This window comes from Dendropsophus ebraccatus, chromosome 13 (genome assembly GCF_027789765.1).
Source record: "Dendropsophus ebraccatus isolate aDenEbr1 chromosome 13, aDenEbr1.pat, whole genome shotgun sequence".
NCBI classification, from domain to species: Eukaryota; Metazoa; Chordata; class Amphibia; order Anura; family Hylidae; genus Dendropsophus; species Dendropsophus ebraccatus.
In genome coordinates, this window is record NC_091466.1 from 6,066,735 (window position 1) to 6,090,143 (window position 23,409).

Genomic DNA, 23,409 nt, shown 5'->3' on the forward strand with positions numbered 1-23,409 from the left:
TCCCTCTCTGTGCCCCATGCTTCTCTGTGCCCCATGCCTCTCTGTGCCCCATCCCTCTCTGTGCCCCATGCCTCTCTGTGCCTCATGCCTCTCTGTGCCCCATGCCTCTCTGTGCCTCATGCCTCTCTGTGCCCCATGCCTCTCTGTGCCCCATGCCTCTCTGTGCCTCATGCCTCTCTGTGCTTCATCCCTCTCTGTGCCCCATGCCTCTCTGTGCCCCACGCTTCTCTGTGCCCCACCCTTCTCTGTGCCCCATGCCTCTCTGTGCCCCATGCCTCTCTGTGCCTCATCCCTCTCTGTGCCCCATGCCTCTCTGTGCCCCATGCCTCTCTGTGCCCCATCCCTCTCTGTGCCTCATGCCTCTCTGTGCCTCATCCCTTTCTGTGCCCCATGCCTCTCTGTGCCTCATCCCTTTCTGTGCCCCATGCCTCTCTGTGCCCCATGCCTCTCTGTGCCCCATGCCTCTCTGTTCCCCATGCATCTCTGTGTCCCATGCCTTTCTGTGCCCCATGCCTCTCTGTGCTTCATCCCTCTCTGTGCCCCATGCCTCTCTGAGCCCCATGCCTCTCTGTGCCCCATGCCTCTCTGTGTCTCATCCTTCTCTGTGCCTCATCCCTCTCTGTGCCTCATGCCTCTCTGTGCCTCATCCCTCTCTGTGTCCCATGCTTCTCTGTGCTTCATCCCTCTCTGTGCCCCGTCCCTCTCTGTGCCCCACCCCTCTCTGTGCCCTATCCCTCTCTGTGCCCCATACCTCTCTGTGCCCCATGCCTCTCTGTGCCTCATCCCTCTCTGTGCCCCATGCCTCTCTGTGCTTCATCCCTCTCTGTGCCTCATCCCTCTCTGTGCCCCATCCCTCTCTGTGCCTCATCCCTCTCTGTGCTCCATGCCTCTCTGTGCCCTATCCCGCTCTGTGCCTCATTCCTCTCTGTGCCCCATGCCTCTCTGTGCCCCATGCTTCTCTGTGCCTCATCCCTCTCTGTGCCCCATGCCTCTCTGTGCCCCATGCTTCTCTGTGCCCCATGCCTCTCTGTGCCCCATGCCTCTCTGTGCCTCATCCCTCTCTGTGCCTCATCCCTCTCTGTGCCTCATCCCTCTCTGTGCCTCATGCCTCTCTGTGCCCCGTCCCTCTCTGTGCCTCATCCCACTCTGTGACCCATCCCTCGCTGTGCCTCATCCCTCTCTGTGCCCCATCCCTCTGTGCCCCATGCTTCTCTGTGCCCCGTCCCTCTCTGTGCCTTATCCCTCTGTGCCCCATGCTTCTCTGTGCCCTATCCCGCTCTGTGCCTCATGCCTCTCTGTGCCCCATGCCTCTCTGTGCCCCATGCCTCTCTGTGCCCCATGCTTCTCTGTGCCTCATCCCTCTCTGTGACCCATGCCTCTCTGTGCCCCATGCCTCTCTGTGCCTCATCCCTCTCTGTGCCTCATCCCTCTCTGTGCCCCATGCCTCTCTGTGCCCCGTCCCTCTCTGTGCCCCATCCCACTCTGTGCCCCATCCCTCGCTGTGCCTCATCCCTCTCTGTGCCCCATGCTTCTCTGTGCCCCGTCCCTCTCTGTTCCTTATCCCTCTCTGTGCCCCATGCCTCTCTGTGCCCTATCCTGCTCTGTGCCTCATGCCTCTCTGTGCCCCATGCCTTTCTGTGCCCCATGCCTCTCTGTGCCCCATGCTTCTCTGTGCCTCATCCCTCTCTGTGCCCCATGCCTCTCTGTGCCTCATGCCTCTCTGTGCCCATGCCTCTCTGTGCCCCGTCCCTCTCTGTGCCTCATCCCACTCTGTGCCCCGTCCCTCTCTGTGCCCCATGCCTCTCTGTGCCCATGCCTCTCTGTGCCCCGTCCCTCTCTGTGCCTCATCCCACTCTGTGACCCATCCCTCGCTGTGCCTCATCCCTCTCTGTGCCCCATCCCTCTGTGCCCCATGCTTCTCTGTGCCCCGTCCCTCTCTGTGCCTTATCCCTCTCTGTGCCCCATGCCTCTCTGTGCCCCATCCCTCTCTGTGCCCCATGCCTCTCTTTGCCTCATCCCTCTCTCTCATGCCTCTCTGTGCCCCATCCCTCTGTGCCCCATGCCTCTCTGTGCCTCATCACTCTCTGTGCCCCATGCCTTTCTGTGCCCCATGCCTCTCTGTGCCCCATGCCTCTCTGTGCCCCATGCCTCTCTGTGCCTCGTTCCTCTCTGTGCCCCATGCCTCTGTGCCTTATCCCTCTCTGTGCCCCATGCCTCTCTGTGCCCCATGCCTCTCTGTGCCCTGTCCCTCTCTGTGCCCCATGCCTCTCTGTGCTCCATCCCATTCTGTGCCCCATCCCTCTCTGTGCCCCATGCCTCTCTGTGCTTCATGCCTCTCGTTGCCTCATCCCTCTCTCTCACGCCTCTCTGTGCCCCATCCCTCTCTCTCATGCCTCTCTGTGCCCCATCCTTCTGTGCCCCATGCCTCTCTGTGCCTCATCACTCTCTGTGCCCCATGCCTCTCTGTGCCCCATCCCTCTCTGTGCCCCATGCCTCTCTGTGCCCCATCCCTCTGTGCCTCATCACTCTCTGTGCCCCATGCCTCTCTGTGCCCCATCCCTCTGTGCCTCATCACTCTCTGTGCCCCATCCCTCTGTGCCTCATGCCTCTCTGTGCCTCATCACTCTCTGTGCCCCATGCCTCTCTGTGCCCCATCCCTCTGTGCCCCATCCCTCTCTGTGCCCCTTGCCTCTCTGTGCCCCATGCCCCTCTGTGCCTCATCACTCTCTGTGCCTCATCCTTCTCTGTGCCCCATACCTCTCTGTGCCCCATGCCTCTCTGTGCCCTATGCCCCTCTGTGACTCATCACTCTCTGTGCCCCATGCCTCTCTGTGCCCCATCCCTCTGTGCCTCATCCCTCTCTGTGCCCCATGCCTCTCTGTGCCCCATCCCTCTGTGCCTCATCACTCTCTGTGCCCCATGCCTCTCTGTGCCCCATCCCTCTGTGCCTCATCACTCTCTGTGCCCCATGCCTCTCTGTGCCTCATCCCTCTCTGTGCCTCGTCCCTCTCTGTGCCCCATGCCTCTCTGTGCTTCATCCCTCTCTGTGCCTCATGCCTCACACATATACATTAGCACTATACATAGAATAGATGGTGCTGCGCAGTGCAGATTGTGAGGGAGCACTGGAGGAACTTTGTGCCTCTTCCTTGCCTGGAGCAGAAGAGCTTGCAATCTAATAGTGAAATGCCGGCTACATCCTGTGTGCAGGATTAACCCCCGGCTTGCCAGTCCCCTCTACTGCCTGTGCATTGGTTTACCATCCCCATGGCCCACTGTGGTGAGGAGGTTTGAGGCGGAGGGGAGGCCCAGGCTGGAGGGGACTGGTCCAGGCGCGGATGCCAGCACGATCCCTCAGTGCCTCACCTGGGCACCTCTGTAGCTGCGGAGAGGTTAAAGCGACGGTGTAGGGCTGGATCAGCTAGTCACAGCTGCCAGACAAGCCAATAGGAGGCGGCTGCCAGGAGATGGGCTTGGCTTGTAAGGGAGACAGAGCTGGCTATAGAGAGAAGAGGCAGGCAGGATCTCGGCTCCCCAGCACCTTCCCATACAATGACATGTAAGAGCTGCCAAAGTGGCACCTGAGGATTGCATGGCACTGGCCTCCTGGGCACGGTCGGGGAGGGAGGGGAGGCCATTGCACCTTTGCCTCTTGTCTTTAATCTGTCTTCTTCCCCCGTTTCCCTGTAGGATATTGCACACAGAGTGTCAGGATTGGGGGGCTGAAGGCATCTCATCATCACATCCACTCCACCATCACCGCCACCACCGTCATGGACACCTCTGGGCACCTTCATGATTCAGGGGTCGGCGACATGGAGGAAGAACCCAAGTGTCACTGCCCGTTATCGGGGGACTCTGCCAACCAGCTGCAGAGCCAGAGCTACCATCACAGCCTGTTGCACTCGTCCTCTCCGTCAGCTTTCAGGGCACCTCCTTCTAACAACTCCACCGTCCTCCACCACCCTTCTTCCTCCAGGCAGGGCAGCCAGCTCAATTTAAGTGACCACTTGGTTGGACACTCTCCAACTTCAGCGTCTACAAGTGGGGCTGGCGGAGGATGCAAGCACAGACAAGCCAGTCCTCTCGTCCACAGAAGGGACAGCAACCCATTCACCGAAATAGCCATGAGCTCTTGTAAATATACCGGGGGGGTGATGAAGCCCCTCAGCCGACTAAGTGCCTCCAGAAGGAACCTGATAGACTCAGAGCCCGAAAGCCAACCGCTTCAGATCTTCAACTCCAGCAACGCTCCCGAGATAGTCATCTCTTCCAAGGATGAGCACCACTCCAACCAGAATTTGCACCACCACCATCCCAATGCCACGCAGAACCACCAACACTCAGGCAATAACACTGCCACCTCCAACTACCCCAAACCCAACAAGAGGAAGCATCAAAACATTGGATATAAATTGGGACACCGGAGGGCGCTTTTCGAGAAACGGAAGAGGCTCAGTGACTACGCATTGATATTCGGGATGTTTGGAATAGTTGTCATGGTCATTGAGACAGAACTGTCATGGGGTTTGTACGAAAAGGTAGGATCAGCACCTCTGAGAGGGAGATGCTGGGGCTGGGTGGTTGGACGGGTGCTATGCAGGGTCCTAGGATATGCCACCTTCCTTAGCCTGGCAGATAGGCACCATCACCCACCAGGTGGACTGCTGCTCCGGCTCTGGAGGAGTTAATGGGCCTTGGTGCGCTGATTGCTCGATTCCTATCCTCCACATATGGGGTGTGTAAGAATTGCAGTACCCGCAGGGACGGACATACTCATATACAACCTATAGAGACAGATCCCAGGGTGTAGAGGATGCTGGGAGAAAAATGGCTACAGGTGTCAAGCAGGCAGCTGCATTAGGTGAATGTCTGGGGGAGAAGAGGCTGCTGTCATGGGGGATGAGGCTGGGGGGGTCTCTTCGGAGGTCGATGGGACTTCGCATAGATCAGTCCCCACTGAATGTACAATGAGCTCTCCCCCCCGATCTGCAGTCAGAAGAAGCCGCTTCTAAGTCCTGAGCACCATCTGCCGAGCAAATCTAAGGATGTCAGGGAGGAGAGACGAGGAGGGACGCGGGCCGAATGGGAATGTGGGGTGGCGAGTTCAGGTCATCCATACCGAGCTGGAAAGGACTGATGAGTGATAGGTCTGGTGCTTGTCACCCATCTTTCCCAGAGTCCTGAATGGCAGTCCTTTTAGTAACACCATAAATGACATGGTTTTTACCCAGCTTTCCCAGAGTCCTGAATGGCAGTCCTGTTAGTAACATCGCAAATGGCAAGGTTGTCACGCAGCTTTCCCAGAGTCCTGAATGGCAGTCCTGTTAGTAACGCCACAAATGACATGGTTGTCACCCAGCTTTCCCATAGTCCTGAATGACAGTCCTGTTAGTAACTCCACAAATGGCAAGGTTGTCACCCAGCTTTTCCGGAGTCCTTAATGGCAGCTCTGTTACTAATGCCACACATGACAGGCTTGCCACCCAGCTTTCCTAGGGTCCTGAATGCACCAGTCACTAATAATGTGTCCCAGGGTTGTGGATTCCTCCTGGATGGGGAGCAGGGTGTAAGTAGTTAATGGAGGGGCCACAGATGCCAGCAGAGGCTAATTGTGGTGGGATGATGGACAGGGGGCCACGGTATATAGGGATGGCAGGGAGGGGTGCTGGTGCCATTTCAGCTGTTGTACATGTATCTGTCTAATGTGAGACATCTGCTGCTGTCAGACACCCGTGTGTAATGCAGACGGGGCTAGAGATTTGGCGCCTCAGGGGCTTCCCATGTTTTCCTATGCTGAGGATACGGCACTGGTCATTTAGACTGTGTATAAGAGCAGGCTGTTTATATACAGGGGGCAGACTCCCCTCAGCACCAGGACCCCCCCTTATACTGAGTCATTGTGCAGTGAAGAAGCCACAGGTATTGGGGTGTCATGAGCCCCGGGAGGAGATAGAGGCCGCCGCAGGGTTACCAGGCGTTGTCCCCAGAGGATGGGGGCTTCTAGTGCCCCCCCCTTCATATGCTAATATCCTCATCTGCTCCAGAAAAATCAATAATTTCCTCTCAGAGAGTTTCCAGCTAAAAAGTTCTGTCAAAAAAAATGAATGACTCTCCGGTGAGAAATGTGCAAGGGGTTAATGCATACATCCAAAGTTCAGTAACAAAATAAAATATGAGATATTATATTCATATTACACAGCACTGAGTACTATATATTATATACATATTACACAACACTGAGTACTATATATTATATACATATTACACAACACTGAGTACTATATATTATATACATTATACATTATTACACAGCACTGAGTACTATACCATCAGACCGGGGAGTACTGGGTATTATACTATTATATATTATATACATATTACACAACACTGAGTACTATATATTATATACATTATACATTATTACACAGCACTGAGTACTATACCATCAGACCGGGGAGTACTGGGTATTATACTATTATATATTATATACATATTACACAACACTGAGTACTATATATTATATATATTATATACATATTACACAGCACTGAGTATTATACCATCAGACCGGGGAGTACTGGGTATTATACTATTATATATTATATACATATTACACAGCACTGAGTACTATATATTATATACATTTTACACAACACTGAGTACTATATATTATATCCATTATACATTATTACACAGCACTGAGTATTACACCATCAGACCAGGGAGTACTGGGTATTATAGTATTATATATTATATACATATTACACAGCACTAAGTATTACACCATCAGACCAGGGATTACTGGGTATTATAGTATTATATACATATTACACAGCACTCAGTATTACACCATCAGACTGGGGAGTACTGGGTATTATAGTATTATATATTATATACATATTACACAGCACTAAGTATTACACCATCAGACTGGGGAGTACTGGGTATTATAGTATTATATATTATATACATATTACACAGCACTGAGTATTACACCATCATACCGAGGAGTACTGGGTATTATAGTATTATATATTATATACATATTACACAGCACTAAGTATTACACCATCAGACCAGGGAGTACTGGGTATTATATATTATATACATATTACACAGCACTAAGTATTACACCATCATACCGAGGAGTACTGGGTATTATACTATTATATATTATATACATATTACACAGCACTGAGTATTATATCATCATACCGAGGAGTACTGGGTATTATAGTATTATATATTATATACATATTACACAGCACTAAGTATTACACCATCAGACTGGGGAGTACTGGGTATTATAGTATTATATATTATATACATATTACACAGCACTGTGTATTACACCATCATACCGAGGAGTACTGGCTATTATATATTATATACATATTACACAGCACTGAGTATTACACCATCATACTGGGGAGTATTGGGTATTATAGTATATTATATACATATTACACAGCACTGAGTATTACACCATCAGACCGGGAACTACTGGGTATTATAGTATTATATATTATATACATATTACACAGCACTGAGTATTACACCATCAGACCGGGGAGTACTGGGTATTATATATTATATACATATTACACAGCACTGAGTATTATACAATCATACTGGGGAGTATTGGGTATTATACTATTATATATTATATACATATTACACAGCACTGAGTATTATACCATCATACTGGGGAGTACTGGGTATTATAGTATTATATATTATATACATATTACACAGCACTGAGTATTATACCATCATACTGGGGAGTATTGGGTATTATAGTATTATATATTATATACATATTACACAGCACTGAGTATTATACCATCATACTGGGGAGTATTGGGTATTATAGTATTATATATTATATACATATTACACAGCACTGAGTATTGCACCATCAGACCGGGGAGTACTGGGTATTATATATTATATACATATTACACAGCACTGAGTATTATACAATCATACTGGGGAGTATTGGGTATTATACTATTATATATTATATACATATTACACAGCACTGAGTATTATACCATCATACTGGGGAGTACTGGGTATTATAGTATTATATATTATATACATATTACACAGCACTAAGTATTACACCATCATACCGAGGAGTACTGGGTATTATACTATTATATATTATATACATATTACACAGCACTGAGTATTATATCATCATACCGAGGAGTACTGGGTATTATAGTATTATATATTATATACATATTACACAGCACTAAGTATTACACCATCAGACTGGGGAGTACTGGGTATTATAGTTCTATATATTATATACATATTACACAGCACTGTGTATTACACCATCATACCGAGGAGTACTGGCTATTATATATTATATACATATTACACAGCACTGAGTATTACACCATCATACTGGGGAGTATTGGGTATTATAGTATTATATATTATATACATATTACACAGCACTGAGTATTACACCATCAGACCGGGGAGTACTGGGTATTATATATTATATACATATTACACAGCACTGAGTATTATACAATCATACTGGGGAGTATTGGGTATTATACTATTATATATTATATACATATTACACAGCACTGAGTATTATACCATCATACTGGGGAGTACTGGGTATTATAGTATTATATATTATATACATATTACACAGCACTGAGTATTATACCATCATACTGGGGAGTATTGGGTATTATAGTATTATATATTATATACATATTACACAGCACTGAGTATTATACCATCATACTGGGGAGTATTGGGTATTATAGTATTATATATTATATACATATTACACAGCACTGAGTATTGCACCATCAGACCGGGGAGTACTGGGTATTATATATTATATACATATTACACAGCACTGAGTATTATACAATCATACTGGGGAGTATTGGGTATTATACTATTATATATTATATACATATTACACAGCACTGAGTATTATACCATCATACTGGGGAGTACTGGGTATTATAGTATTATATATTATATACATATTACACAGCACTAAGTATTACACCATCATACCGAGGAGTACTGGGTATTATACTATTATATATTATATACATATTACACAGCACTGAGTATTATATCATCATACCGAGGAGTACTGGGTATTATAGTATTATATATTATATACATATTACACAGCACTAAGTATTACACCATCAGACTGGGGAGTACTGGGTATTATAGTTCTATATATTATATACATATTACACAGCACTGTGTATTACACCATCATACCGAGGAGTACTGGCTATTATATATTATATACATATTACACAGCACTGAGTATTACACCATCATACTGGGGAGTATTGGGTATTATAGTATTATATATTATATACATATTACACAGCACTGAGTATTACACCATCAGACCGGGGAGTACTGGGTATTATATATTATATACATATTACACAGCACTGAGTATTATACAATCATACTGGGGAGTATTGGGTATTATACTATTATATATTATATACATATTACACAGCACTGAGTATTATACCATCATACTGGGGAGTACTGGGTATTATAGTATTATATATTATATACATATTACACAGCACTGAGTATTATACCATCATACTGGGGAGTATTGGGTATTATAGTATTATATATTATATACATATTACACAGCACTGAGTATTATACCATCATACTGGGGAGTATTGGGTATTATACTATTATATATTATATACATATTACACAGCACTGAGTATTACACCACTAGATCTATGACTCCATCAGGTCTGATTAAGACTTTAAAGCGACTCTATCACCTCTAAAACACCCACCAACCTTATGTTATCAGTATATTACACATTTGTAGATTATACAACACTGATTCTACATCTGCAATTTGAATCTTTCTATGTTCTTGCATTCCATTACTACAAGCCACAAATGAAGGAGTCTAAGTCGTCTTCTCCATAATATTCCGGAGCTGAGTAGTCCTCTCCATTATATTACGGAGCTGAGGAGTCCTCTTCATTATATTCTGGAGCTGAGTAGTCCTCTCCATTATATTCCGGAGCTGAGTAGTCCTCTCCATTATATTCCGGAGCTGAGGAGTCCTCTCCATTATATTCCGGAGCTGAGGAGTCCTCTCCATTATATTCTGGAGCTGAGTAATCTTCCCTATTATATTCCGGAGCTGAGTAGTCCTCTCCATTATATTCTGGAGCTGAGGAGTCCTCCCCATTATATTCTGGAGCTGAGTAATCTTCCCTATTATATTCCGGAGCTGAGTAGTCCTCTCCAATATATTCCGGAGCTGAGGAGTCCTCCCTATTATATTCCGGAGCTGAGTAGTCCTTCTTCATTATATTCCGGAGCTGAGGAGTCCTCCCCATTATATCCGGAGCTGAGTAGTCCTCTCCATTATATTTCGGAGCTGAGTAATCCTCTCCATTAAATTCTGGAGCTCAGTAGTCCTCTCCATTATATTATGGAGCTGAGTAGTCCTTTTCATTATATTATGGAGCTGAGGAGTCTTCTCCATTATATTCCGGAGCTGAGGAGTCCTCTCCATTATATTCTTGAGCTGAGGAGTCCTCTCCATTATATTCTGGAGCTGAGGAGTCCTCTCCATTATATTCTGGAGCTAAGGAGTCTAATCCATTATATTCTGGAGATGAGTAGCTCTCTTTATTAAATTATGGAGCTGAGTAGTCCTCTCCATTATATTCTGGAGCTGAGTACTCCTCTCCATTATATTCTTGAGCTGAGGAGTCCTCTCCATTATATTCTGGAGGTGAGTAGTCCTCTCCATTATATACTGGAGCTGAGTAGTCCTCTCCATTATATTCCGGAGCTGAGTAGTCCTATCCATGATATTTCGGAGCTGAGGAGTCCTCTCCATTATATTCCGGAGCTGAGGAGTCCCTCCATTATATTCTGGAGCTGAGTAGCCCTCTCCATTATATTCTGGAGCTGAGTAGTCCTCTCCATTATATTCTGGAGCTGAGGAGTCCTCTCCATTATGTTCTGGAGCTGAGTAGTCCTCTCCATTATATTCCGGAGCTGAGGAGTCCTCTCCATTATATTCCGGAGCTGAGGAGTCCCTCCATTATATTCTGGAGCTGAGTAGTCCTCTCCATTATATTCCGGAGCTGAGTAGTCCTCTCCATTATATTCCGGAGCTGAGGAGTCCTCTCCATTATATTCTGGAGCTGAGTAGTCCTCTCCATTACATTCCGGAGCTGAGTAGTCCTCTCCATGATATTTCGGAGCTGAGGAGTCTTCTCCATTATATTCCGGAGCTGAGGAGTCCTCTCCATTATATTCCGGAGCTGAGGAGTCCCTCCATTATATTCTGGAGCTGAGTAGTCCTCTCCATTACATTCCGGAGCTGAGTAGTCCTCTCCATGATATTTCGGAGCTGAGGAGTCCTCTCCATTATATTCCGGAGCTGAGGAGTCCCTCCATTATATTCTGGAGCTGAGAAGTCCTCTCCATTATATTCTGGAGCTGAGTAGTCCTCTCCATTATATTCTGGAGCTGAGGAGTCCTCTCCATTATGTTCTGGAGCTGAATAGTCCTCTCCATTATATTCCGGAGCTGAGGAGTCCTCTCCATTATATTCCGGAGCTGAGGAGTCCCTCCATTATATTCTGGAGCTGAGGAGTCCTCTCCATTATATTCTGGAGCTGAGGAGACCTCTCCATTATATTCTGGAGCTGAGGAGTCCTCTCCATTATGTTCTGGAGCTGAGGAGTCCTCTCCATTATATTCTGGAGCTGAGGAGTCCTCTCCGTTATATTCCCAAAGGTGAGGAGTCCTCTCCATTATATTCTGGAGCTGAGGAGTCCTCTCCGTTATATTCTGGAGCTGAGGAGTCCTCTCCGTTATATTCCCGAAGCTGAGGAGTCCTCTCCATTATATTCTGGAGCTGAGGAGTCCTCTCCGTTATATTCTGGAGCTGAGGAGTCCTCTCCGTTATATTCCCGAAGCTGAGGAGTCCTCTCCATTATATTCTGGAGCTGAGGAGTCTGTGGAGTCTGAGGACATCCTCAGGAGTTTCTAGGGTTGCAGTGGAGATATACAAAGGAGGAGAAAGCTACAAATTACAGATGTGGAATCAGTCTCCTTTATCCTACTTACATATGACTTTTGTTTAGGGCTTTGAGGAGGGTGGGTTGGAGTCCCTTTAATATTTATCCCATTACATTTCCCACAATGCACCCCATTATATATTGTGTGTACAGATAGTGAACCAGCAGGGGGAAGCAGTGAGACGTGTCACCAGAATGCTGTAATCACAAATGTTCTGTCCCTATGTGTAAGCTTCACATCTGTGAGTGTAACATGGTGTCTGTCGGGTACAGTAGTTGTAGGATGGTGTCTGTCAGGTACAGTAGTTGTAGGATGGTGTTTGTCAGGTACAGTAGTTGTAGGATGGTGTCTGTCAGGTACAGTAGTTGTAGGATGGTGTCTGTCAGGTACAGTAGTTGTGGGATGGTGTTTTTCTCAGGTACAGTAGTTGTAGGATGGTGTCACTGTCAGGTACAGTAGTTGTAGGATGCTTACTCTGTCAGGTACAGTAGTTGAAGGATGGTGTCACTGTCAGGTACATTAGTTGTAGGATGGTGTCTGTCAGGTACAGTAGTTGTAGGATGGTGTCTGTCAGGTACAGTAGTTGTAGCATGGTGTCTGTCAGGTACAGTAGTTGTGGCATGGTGTCTCTGTCAGGTACAGTAGTTGTAGGATGGTGTCACTGTTAGGTACAGTAGTTGTAGTATGGTGTCACTGTCAGGTACAGTAGTTGTAGGATGGTGTCTCTGTCAGGTACAGTAGTTGTGGGATGGTGTCTGTCATGTACAGTAGTTGTGGGATGGTGTCTGTCAGGTACAGTAGTTGTGGCATGGTGTCTTTGTCAGGTACAGTAGTTGTAGGATGGTGTCTTTGTCAGGTACAGTAATTGTAGGATGGTGTCTCTGTCAGGTACAGTAGTTGTAGGATAGTGTCTGTCAAGTACAGTAGTTGTAGTATGGTGTCACTGTCAGGTACAGTAGTTGTAGGACGGTGTCTGTCATGTACAGTAATTGTAGGATGGTGTCTGTCAGGTACAGTAGTTGTAGTATGGTGTCACTGTCAGGTACAGTAGTTGTAGCATGGTGTCTGTCAGGTACAGTAGTTGTAGTATGGTGTCACTGTCAGGTACAGTAGTTGTGGCATGGTGTCTTTGTCAGGTACAGTAGTTGTAGGATGGTGTCCCTTTTAGGTACAGTAGTTGTAGGATGGTGTCTCTGTCAGGTACATTAGTTGTAGGATGGTGTCACTGTTAGGTACAGTAGTTGTAGTATGGTGTCACTGTCAGGTACACTAGTTGTAGGATGGTGTCTGTCAGGTACAGTAGTTGTACGATGGTGTCTCTGTCAGGTACATTAGTTGTAGGATGGTGTCACTGTTAGGTACAGTAGTTGTAGTATGGTGTCACTGTCAGGTACAGTAGTTGTAGGATGGTGTCTGTCAGGTACAGTAGTTGTAGGATGGTATCACTGTCAGGTACAGTAGTTGTAGGATGGTGTCTGTCAGGTACAGTAGTTGTAGGATGGTCTCACCGTTAGGTACAGTAGTTGAAGGATGGTGTCTGTCAGGTACAGTAGTTGTAGCATGGTGTCACTGTCAGGTACATTAGTTGAAGGATGGTGTCACTGTCAGGTACATTAGTTGTAGGATGGTGTCTGTCAGGTACAGTAGTTGTAGGATGGTGTCTGTCATGTACAGTAGTTGTAGCATGGTGTCTGTCAGGTACAGTAGTTGTGGCATGGTGTCTCTGTCAGGTACAGTAGTTGTAGGATGGTGTCACTGTTAGGTAGAGTAGTTGTAGTATGGTGTCACTGTCAGGTACAGTAGTTGTAGGATGGTGTCTCTGTCAGGTACAGTAGTTGTGGGATGGTGTCTGTCATGTACAGTAGTTGTGGGATGGTGTCTGTCAGGTACAGTAGTTGTGGCATGGTGTCATTGTCAGGTACAGTAGTTGTAGGATGGTGTCTTTGTCAGGTACAGTAGTTGTAGGATGGTGTCTGTCAGGTACAGTAGTTGTAGGATGGTGTCTTTGTCAGGTACAGTAATTGTAGGATGGTGTCTGTCAGGTACAGTAGTTGTAGGATGGTGTCTTTGTCAGGTACAGTAATTGTAGGATGGTGTCTCTGTCAGGTACAGTAGTTGTAGGATAGTGTCTGTCAAGTACAGTAGTTGTAGTATGGTGTCACTGTCAGGTACAGTAGTTGTAGGACGGTGTCTGTCATGTACAGTAATTGTAGGATGGTGTCTGTCAGGTACAGTAGTTGTAGCATGGTGTCTGTCAGGTACAGTAGTGGTGGCATGGTGTCTCTGTCAGGTAGAGTAGTTGTAGTATGGTGTCACTGTCAGGCACAGTAGTTGTAGCATGGTGTCTGTCAGGTACAGTAGTTGTGGCATGGTGTCTCTGTCAGGTACAGTAGTTGTAGGATGGTGTCCCTTTTAGGTACAGTAGTTGTAGGATGGTGTCTCTGTTAGGTACAGTAGTTGTAGTATGGTGTCACTGTCAGGTACAGTAGTTGTAGGATGGTGTCTGTCAGGTACAGTAGTTGTAGGATGGTGTCTGTCAGGTACAGTAGTTGTAGGATGGTATCACTGTCAGGTACAGTAGTTGTAGGATGGTGTCTGTCAGGTACAGTAGTTGTAGGATGGTCTCACTGTTAGGTACAGTAGTTTAAGGATGGTGTCTGTCAGGTACAGTAGTTGTAGGATGGTGTCTGTCAGGTACAGTAGTTGTAGGATGGTCTCACTGTTAGGTACAGTAGTTTAAGGATGGTGTCTGTCAGGTACAGTAGTTGTAGGATGGTGTCACTGTCAGGTACAGTAGTTGTAGGATGGTGTCTGTCAGGTACAGTAGTTGTGGGATGGTGTCACTGTCAGGTACAGTAGTTGTAGCATGGTGTCTGTCAGGTACAGTAGTTGTGGCATGGTGTCTCTGTCAGGTACAGTAGTTGTAGGATGGTGTCACTGTTAGGTACAGTAGTTGTAGGATAGTGTCTCTGTCAGGTACATTAGTTGTAGGATGGTGTCACTGTTAGGTACAGTAGTTGTAGTATGGTGTCACTGTCAGGTACAGTAGTTGTAGGATGGTGTCTGTCAGGTACAGTAGTTGTAGGATGGTGTCACTGTCAGGTACAGTAGTTGTATGATGGTGTCTGTCAGGTACAGTAGTTGTAGCATGGTGTCACTGTCAGGTACAGTAGTTGTATGATGGTGTCTGTCAGGTACAGTAGTGGTAGGATGGTGTCACTGTCAGGTACAGTAGTTGTAGGATGGTGTCTGTCAGGTACAGTAGTGGTAGGATGGTGTCACTGTCAGGTACATTAGTTGTAGGATGGTTGTCTGTCAGGTACAGTAGTTGTAGGATGGTGTCTCTGTCAGGTACAGTAGTTGTAGGATAGTGTCTCTATCAGGTACAGTTGTTGTAGGATGATGTCTCTGTCAGGTACAGTAGTTGTAGTATGGTGTTACTGTCAGGTACAGTAGTTGTAGGATGGTGTCTGTCATGTACAGTAGTTGTGGGATGGTGTCTGTCAGGTACAGTAGTTGTAGTATGGTGTCACTGTAAGGTACAGTAGTTGTAGGATGGTGTCTGTCATGTACAGTAGTTGTGGGATGGTGTCTCTCAGGTACAGTAGTTGTAGTATGGTGTCACTGTCATGTACAGTAGTTGTGGGATGGTGTCACTGTCAGGTACAGTAGTTGTAGGATGGTGTCTCTGTCAGGTACAGTAGTTGTAGGATGGTGTCAATGTCAGGTACAGTAGTTGTAGGATGGTGTCTCTGTCAGGTACAGTAGTTGTAGTATGGTGTCACTTTCAGGTACAGTAGTTGTAGGATGGTGTCTGTCATGTACAGTAATTGTAGGATGGTGTCTGTCAGGTACAGTAGTTGTAGGATGGTGTCTGTCAGGTACAGTAATTGTAGGATGGTGTCTCTGTCAGGTACAGTAGTTGTAGGATGGTGTCACTCTCAGGTACATTAGTTGTAGGATGCTTACTCTGTCAGGTACAGTAGTTGTAGTATGGTGTCACTGTCAGGTACAGTAGTTGTAGGATGGTATCACTGTCAGGTACAGTAGTTGTAGGATGGTGTCACTGTCAGGTACAGTAGTTGTAGTATTGTGTCACTGTCAGGTACAGTAGTTGTAGGATGGTGTCACTGTCAGGTACAGTAGTTGTATGATGGTGTCTGTCAGGTACAGTAGTTGTAGCATGGTGTCACTGTCAGGTACAGTAGTTGTATGATGGTGTCTGTCAGGTACAGTAGTGGTAGGATGGTGTCACTGTCAGGTACAGTAGTTGTAGGATGGTGTCTGTCAGGTACAGTAGTGGTAGGATGGTGTCACTGTCAGGTACATTAGTTGTAGGATGGTTGTCTGTCAGGTACAGTAGTTGTAGGATGGTGTCTCTGTCAGGTACAGTAGTTGTAGGATAGTGTCTCTATCAGGTACAGTTGTTGTAGGATGATGTCTCTGTCAGGTACAGTAGTTGTAGTATGGTGTTACTGTCAGGTACAGTAGTTGTAGGATGGTGTCTGTCATGTACAGTAGTTGTGGGATGGTGTCTGTCAGGTACAGTAGTTGTAGTATGGTGTCACTGTAAGGTACAGTAGTTGTAGGATGGTGTCTGTCATGTACAGTAGTTGTGGGATGGTGTCTCTCAGGTACAGTAGTTGTAGTATGGTGTCACTGTCATGTACAGTAGTTGTGGGATGGTGTCTCTGTCAGGTACAGTAGTTGTAGGATGGTGTCTCTGTCAGGTACAGTAGTTGTAGGATGGTGTCAATGTCAGGTACAGTAGTTGTAGGATGGTGTCTCTGTCAGGTACAGTAGTTGTAGTATGGTGTCACTTTCAGGTACAGTAGTTGTAGGATGGTGTCTGTCATGTACAGTAATTGTAGGATGGTGTCTGTCAGGTACAGTAGTTGTAGGATGGTGTCTGTCAGGTACAGTAATTGTAGGATGGTGTCTCTGTCAGGTACAGTAGTTGTAGGATGGTGTCACTCTCAGGTACATTAGTTGTAGGATGCTTACTCTGTCAGGTACAGTAGTTGTAGTATGGTGTCACTGTCAGGTACAGTAGTTGTAGGATGGTATCACTGTCAGGTACAGTAGTTGTAGGATGGTGTCACTGTCAGGTACAGTAGTTGTAGTATTGTGTCACTGTCAGGTACAGTAGTTGTAGGATGGTGTCACTGTCAGGTACAGTAGTTGTAGAATGGTGTCACTGTCAGGTACAGTAGTTGTAGGATGGTGGTAGTGTACAATAGGTAAAGGTATCGTCATACACAACCCCACTATAAACACTGTCATACACACCCGCACTACACTGTCTTATACAACCCCCTATAAACAGTATTATACACAACCTCATATACACTGTCATACACAATCCCCTGTATACACAGTCATACACAGCCTCCCTATATACAGTGTCATACACAATCCCCTATATACAGTCATACCCAGCCTCCCTATTTACAGTGTCATACACAATCCCCTATATACACAGTCATACACAGCCTTCCTATATACAGAGTCATACACAATCCCCTATATACACAGTCATACACAGCCTCCCTATATACAGTGTCATACACAGCCCACCCTATATACAGTGTCATACACAACCCACCCTATATACAGTGTCATACACAATCCCCTATATACAGTCAAGCAGCCTGTACAGAAGTGACTGGAGCTTATATATGAGCAGGGCCGGATTAAGGTTGGTGGAGGGCCCCCCCCCAAAAAAAAAACAAAAACAAACCAAACTATTTAGTGATCTATACAGATGGCTGCTTACTGTTGGGGACTTAGCATGTACCCCTCCACGCTCCTGGCTGTATGGCTTAGCATTCTCCTCTGTTGGGCATGTGATGGTCAATTGAGGATGAAGCCAGGCCTAGAGACAGGAGTGTGGAGGGGTGAGTGTCAAGGTGTGTTCTCGCATTGTTATTGTGTTAATAACGCAATGTGAGAATCTGCTCTTATCCACTACAGCTAGCATATGCAGTTATGAATCACGGGCAGAATCAGGACTCGGAAGTCTAGGTCCTATCTGCAGTTCCCAATCACATACACTAGCTGAAGCAGTAAAGAGCACCCACAAAGTAGAAGCTTTATAGCAGGTCTCTCCTGGAGGGGGACAGGTTCAGCCACATCCAGGAGAAGCAGGTGAGAGAGCTCTGATCTCCGGGGCTCTCCTGTGTGGCAGAGCGGCGCACATCTTCTCCTGCGGGCCACGCAATGACGTCATTTCATCACACGCAGCCTGCAGGAGAAGATCTGCATGCTCCGCCAGGGACATGGATGCGGGGCACTAATCATCCCACCCGACCCCTACCAGCCCCATGGCCCCAATGCACCCCCCCCCCCACCAATTGGGCTCCGCTGGGGGTTGCTGTAGATAACTACAGATCCACCAGTCTGAACTTGCAACCCTGCTTCCGGGTTCAGGCTGGTGGGAGCCCCCAAGTGGTGAAGGCACCGGGGCACGTGCCCTGGGTGCCCTACCTTTAATCCGGCCCTGTAGATGAGGGGATAGTGGCTGATTTGTTATATACTGCACCTGTCCTCAGAGGCGCTGCCTATCTATCAGCGCTGCATAGTTGTTTATATGTCATTAATGGAACAAACCCTCAGGGTCCTTCCACACAACAGGATGGGGTGAAGTCTGGGAGCGAGCCGACATAGATAAGGAATCCGGAGGATCGATGGGAAATAATCAGCTCCGCTGCCGAGGCCCCAGGAGAGGGGGGAAGAGGGGGCAGGAAGGGGTATGAAGGACAGGTGGGCACAGGGGCTTATATAAAGAGAGAACACATGGGGGGCTTATATATAGAAAGAGAGGCTTATATAGGAAGAGGGGCTGATATATAGAGAGGCATATATAGGAAGAGGGGCTGATATATAGAGAGAGGCCTATATAGAAAGATGGGCTGATATATATAGAGAGAGAGAAAGAAAGAGAGAGAGGCATATATAGGAAGAGGGGCTGATATATAGAGAGGCATATATAGGAAGAGGGGCTGATATATATATATATATATATAGAGAGAGAGAGAGAGAGAGAGAAAGAGAGAGGCATATATAGGAGGAGGGGCTGATATATATATATAGAGAGAGAGAGAGAGGCATATACAGGAAGAGAGGCTGATATATATATGTATATATAGAGAGAGAGAGGCATATACAGGAAGAGAGGCTGATATATATATATGTATATATAGAGAGAGAGAGGCATATACAGGAAGAGAGAGAGAGACTTATAAGCAGAGGGAAGGGCTCGTAGTTATTGAATGTTTGGCTTTACTTGTCCTCTCTAAGATCGCATACTACACAGGATTGTGCATGTGATAGGGCTAGATACAGTATCACACAGCGGCTCAGGAGACAGCATCACACATGATAGGATTAGATACAGTGGCTGAGCAGGCAGTATCACACGTGACAGGATTAGATACAGCGGCTGAGAAGACAGTATCACACAGGATAGGCTTAGATACAGCAGCTCAGCAGACAGTATCACACAGGGTAGGATTAGATACAGCAGCTCAGCAGACAGTATCACACGTGACAGGATTAGATACAGTGGCTGAGCAGGCAGTATCTCACATGATAGGATTAGAAACACAAACTGAATCAGAACGGATGATGACAAAAAACATGGGTAAAGTGCATATACTACAGTGCCGGCCTATGGCATAAATGTGCAAAAATGCAAGCGTTGTAAGTATTACAAATAAGGTGCCTGGCACAATCAATAAATAGGGTCTACATATTCAGCAAGGGTTCATTACAGTAAACAACATGTCCCAAAAAGACCGTAAACCAATATCACAGACAGCCCTATCGCTGAAACATTACCTGATATGTGTGTTCATACAATACCCATGAGGTGCGCCCCGACGCGCGTTTCGGCAACACGCCTTTATCGAGGGGTGGCGCCACACTACTAGATCTGATCTTTTATATCCCCTATTCCTGGCTCTAACCAATGAAAAACTCCATTCCACGCATATTAATAACAATCACCTGCATGTCTCGTCGGCGCATGTTCCCAGGGCCATCCGTCTCAAACACTTCCGGGTCCGAGCACACATGACCCACGCCAAGCGTGATCACGTGACCGTGCTCCGAGCCGCAAGTGGTGTCGGGAGAGACCTCGCACATGCGCACACATGCGGACAAAGTAAAGGAATGCATAAGTGTCATCGGTATATGAATGGGCGTACTATCTAGTCAGCTGTAAACTACATTAAAAGTCCCCTAAAATAGTCACCATTTAATCAGTTGTCAACTACATTAAAGTCCCCCAAAAATAATTCATAAAAACATAAATCAGCTACATAATTCAATATATAATACACTAATTAATACATAATACATGTGCAAAATTTGCTCACAAAAATTGTGTATGATGTGCCGTAGGCACAAAATATACTAGTGTTAAATAAGTGATATATTAGTAAAAAAAAGAAAAGAAAAAGTGTACAATTGTGTGTTGAATCACTATAAAAATGCCCAGTATAAAGTTTCATATAAAACGCATAAAAAACGCATGTCACAACAATACAATGTGAATAGTGCCAAAATATACAAAATGCTAGAAAATTCATAAATGTGAAATTGCTCAATAATCCAGTGAAATCACTGGATTATTGAGCAATTTCACATTTATGAATTTTCTAGCATTTTGTATATTTTGGCACTATTCACATTGTATTGTTGTGACATGCGTTTTTTATGCGTTTTATATGAAACTTTATACTGGGCATTTTTATAGTGATTCAACACACAATTGTACACTTTTTCTTTTCTTTTTTTTACTAATATATCACTTATTTAACACTAGTATATTTTGTGCCTATGGCACATCATACACAATTTTTGTGAGCAAATTTTGCACATGTATTATGTATTAATTAGTGTATTATATATTGAATTATGTAGCTGATATATGTTTTTATGAATTATTTTTGGGGGACTTTAATGTAGTTGACAACTGATTAAATGGTGACTATTTTAGGGGACTTTTAATGTAGTTTACAGCTGACTAGATAGTACGCCCATTCATATACCGATGACACTTATGCATTCCTTTACTTTGTCCGCATGTGTGCGCATGTGCGAGGTCTCTCCCGACACCACTTGCGGCTCGGAGCACGGTCACGTGATCACGCTTGGCGTGGGTCATGTGTGCTCAGACCCGGAAGTGTTTGAGACGGATGGCCCTGGGAACATGCGCCGACGAGACATGCAGGTGATTGTTATTAATATGCGTGGAATGGAGTTTTTCATTGGTTAGAGCCAGGAATAGGGGATATAAAAGATCAGATCTAGTAGTGTGGCGCCACCCCTCGATAAAGGCGTGTTGCCGAAACGCGCATCGGGGCGCACCTCATGGGTATTGTATGAACACACATATCAGGTAATGTTTCAGCGATAGGGCTGTCTGTGATATTGGTTTACGGTCTTTTTGGGACATGTTGTTTACTGTAATGAACCCTTGCTGAATATGTAGACCCTATTTATTGATTGTGCCAGGCACCTTATTTGTAATACTTACAACGCTTGCATTTTTGCACATTTATGCCATAGGCCGGCACTGTAGTATATGCACTTTACCCATGTTTTTTGTCATCATCCGTTCTGATTCAGTTTGTGTTTTTATGATATATATTGTTATATGTCTGTGTTATCAATAAATATTCATTCGTGATTGTATTATATCTGGGTACAGTATTTTTTTGTAGGTATATTGTATTGTTTTGCTGTCATAGCACCCAGTAGATTAACCCCACATATTTTATAGTTTGCACTTGCTTGTTATACCTCTGGGGTAGAATATCAGCTAGTACATTTTTGTATGATAGGATTAGATACAGTGGCTGAGAAGGCAGTATCACACAGGATAGGATTAGATACAGCAGCTCAGTAGACAGTATCACACATGATAGGATTAGATACAGTGGCTGAGCAGGCAGTATCTCACATGATAGGATTAGATACAGTGGCTGAGCAGGCAGTATCACACATGATAGGATTATATACAGTGGCTGAGCAGGCAGTATCACACAGGATAGGCTTAGATACAGTGGCTGAGCAGGCAGTATCACACAGGATAGGCTTAGATACAGTGGCTGAGCAGGCAGTATCACACATCTCAGGTCTGGCAGTGTTGGTGGGATCACATGGGGTGGGGTGCAGCACCTGGAGTGTCTCATTCATTTCTATTAGAGAAATACAGGATAAACATGTCCGCTCACAGGCTGCCGTATCTCATCAGGCTCTGATATCACATTGGAGTATATATGAGTGGCTGATAGTACAGAACAATGTGCGGGAGAAGGGGTTACTGATGTACTGGGTTTTCAAGGTTCTATGTAAGCAGAAATGGAAGCACAGCAGTACAGCAAGAAGAGGGTTACACTAGGTAATGAGCTGCTGCAGAGAAACTAAAGAGAGCTGGAAGTGCGATGACATTGCAGCCCTGGGGACATACAATAGGACAGTTGCCCTGAGCTTTATGGCTTGTCAGAAATAAGAGGCCTTAAAGTTTCACTGTCCTTTAAAATTTTTAATTTAGTACAGGCGATTTTAAGAAACTTTGTTATTGGGTTTATTAGCCAAAAATGCATTTTTATAATGAAAAGGCAGTTTAAAGCTCTCACCCCTGTTTTCATGGTTTTCTATGGAGAGGGGAGGGGTAGAGGGAGATGAGGAACCAAAACAGGACAACAAAGAGTTAATTTACAGCTACATCACCTGGCTATCTCCTCTGAAGTCAGCACTGATCTCTCTGGCCTCTGAATACCGGCTTTCACGCAGGTCCCGCTGTGTAATGCTTTGTTCTCTGCTCTCTGCTGGCGACTAATAATCCTCCTCCCCCCTCCCCTATCCATAGGTTACACAGGGCTCGAATGATGTAAAAGAGTGGAGATTTCCTGATAATGAGCAGTGGATGAGAGAGAGGAGGGAGGGGGGAGGGACCTGGGGAAAGTCTTTTTGAATGCAGATAATGGCCTATTTGCCTAATAAACCCATTTACAAAGCTTCTTAAAATTGCCTGTACTATTGCTTTCTGCAAAAAAACACAAAAACAAAAACGACAGTGACACTAATGTACCTTTGAGGAACAGGCTCTGCTTTCAGGCTTTCTCTCCTGCTAAGCCCCGCCCCCATTTCTTGTATGTAGGGGCTGATATATATAGAGGCATTTATAGGAAGAGAGGCTGATATATATATATATATATATAGAGAGAGAGAGAGAGAGAGAGAGAGGCTTATATAGGAAGAGAGGCTGATATACATATATATATATATAGAGAGAGAGAG

General features: G+C 45.6%; 1 protein-coding gene across 3 annotated transcripts in view; it reads left to right on the forward strand.

The window, feature by feature from the left end:
* The first annotated feature begins 3,773 nt into the window (after window positions 1-3,773).
* Window positions 3,774-23,409, forward strand: part of KCNN3 (potassium calcium-activated channel subfamily N member 3) — a 116,793-nt gene continuing 97,157 nt past the window's right edge. For 2 of the 3 annotated variants that reach the window (XM_069949362.1, XM_069949361.1), the window contains exon 1: window positions 3,774-4,541. In XM_069949362.1, the coding sequence (XP_069805463.1) occupies window positions 3,774-4,541 (768 nt within the window). Of the gene's footprint in view, window positions 4,542-21,312; window positions 21,335-23,409 lie in introns of those variants that run through there. The other variant, XM_069949363.1, reaches the window with a different exon arrangement.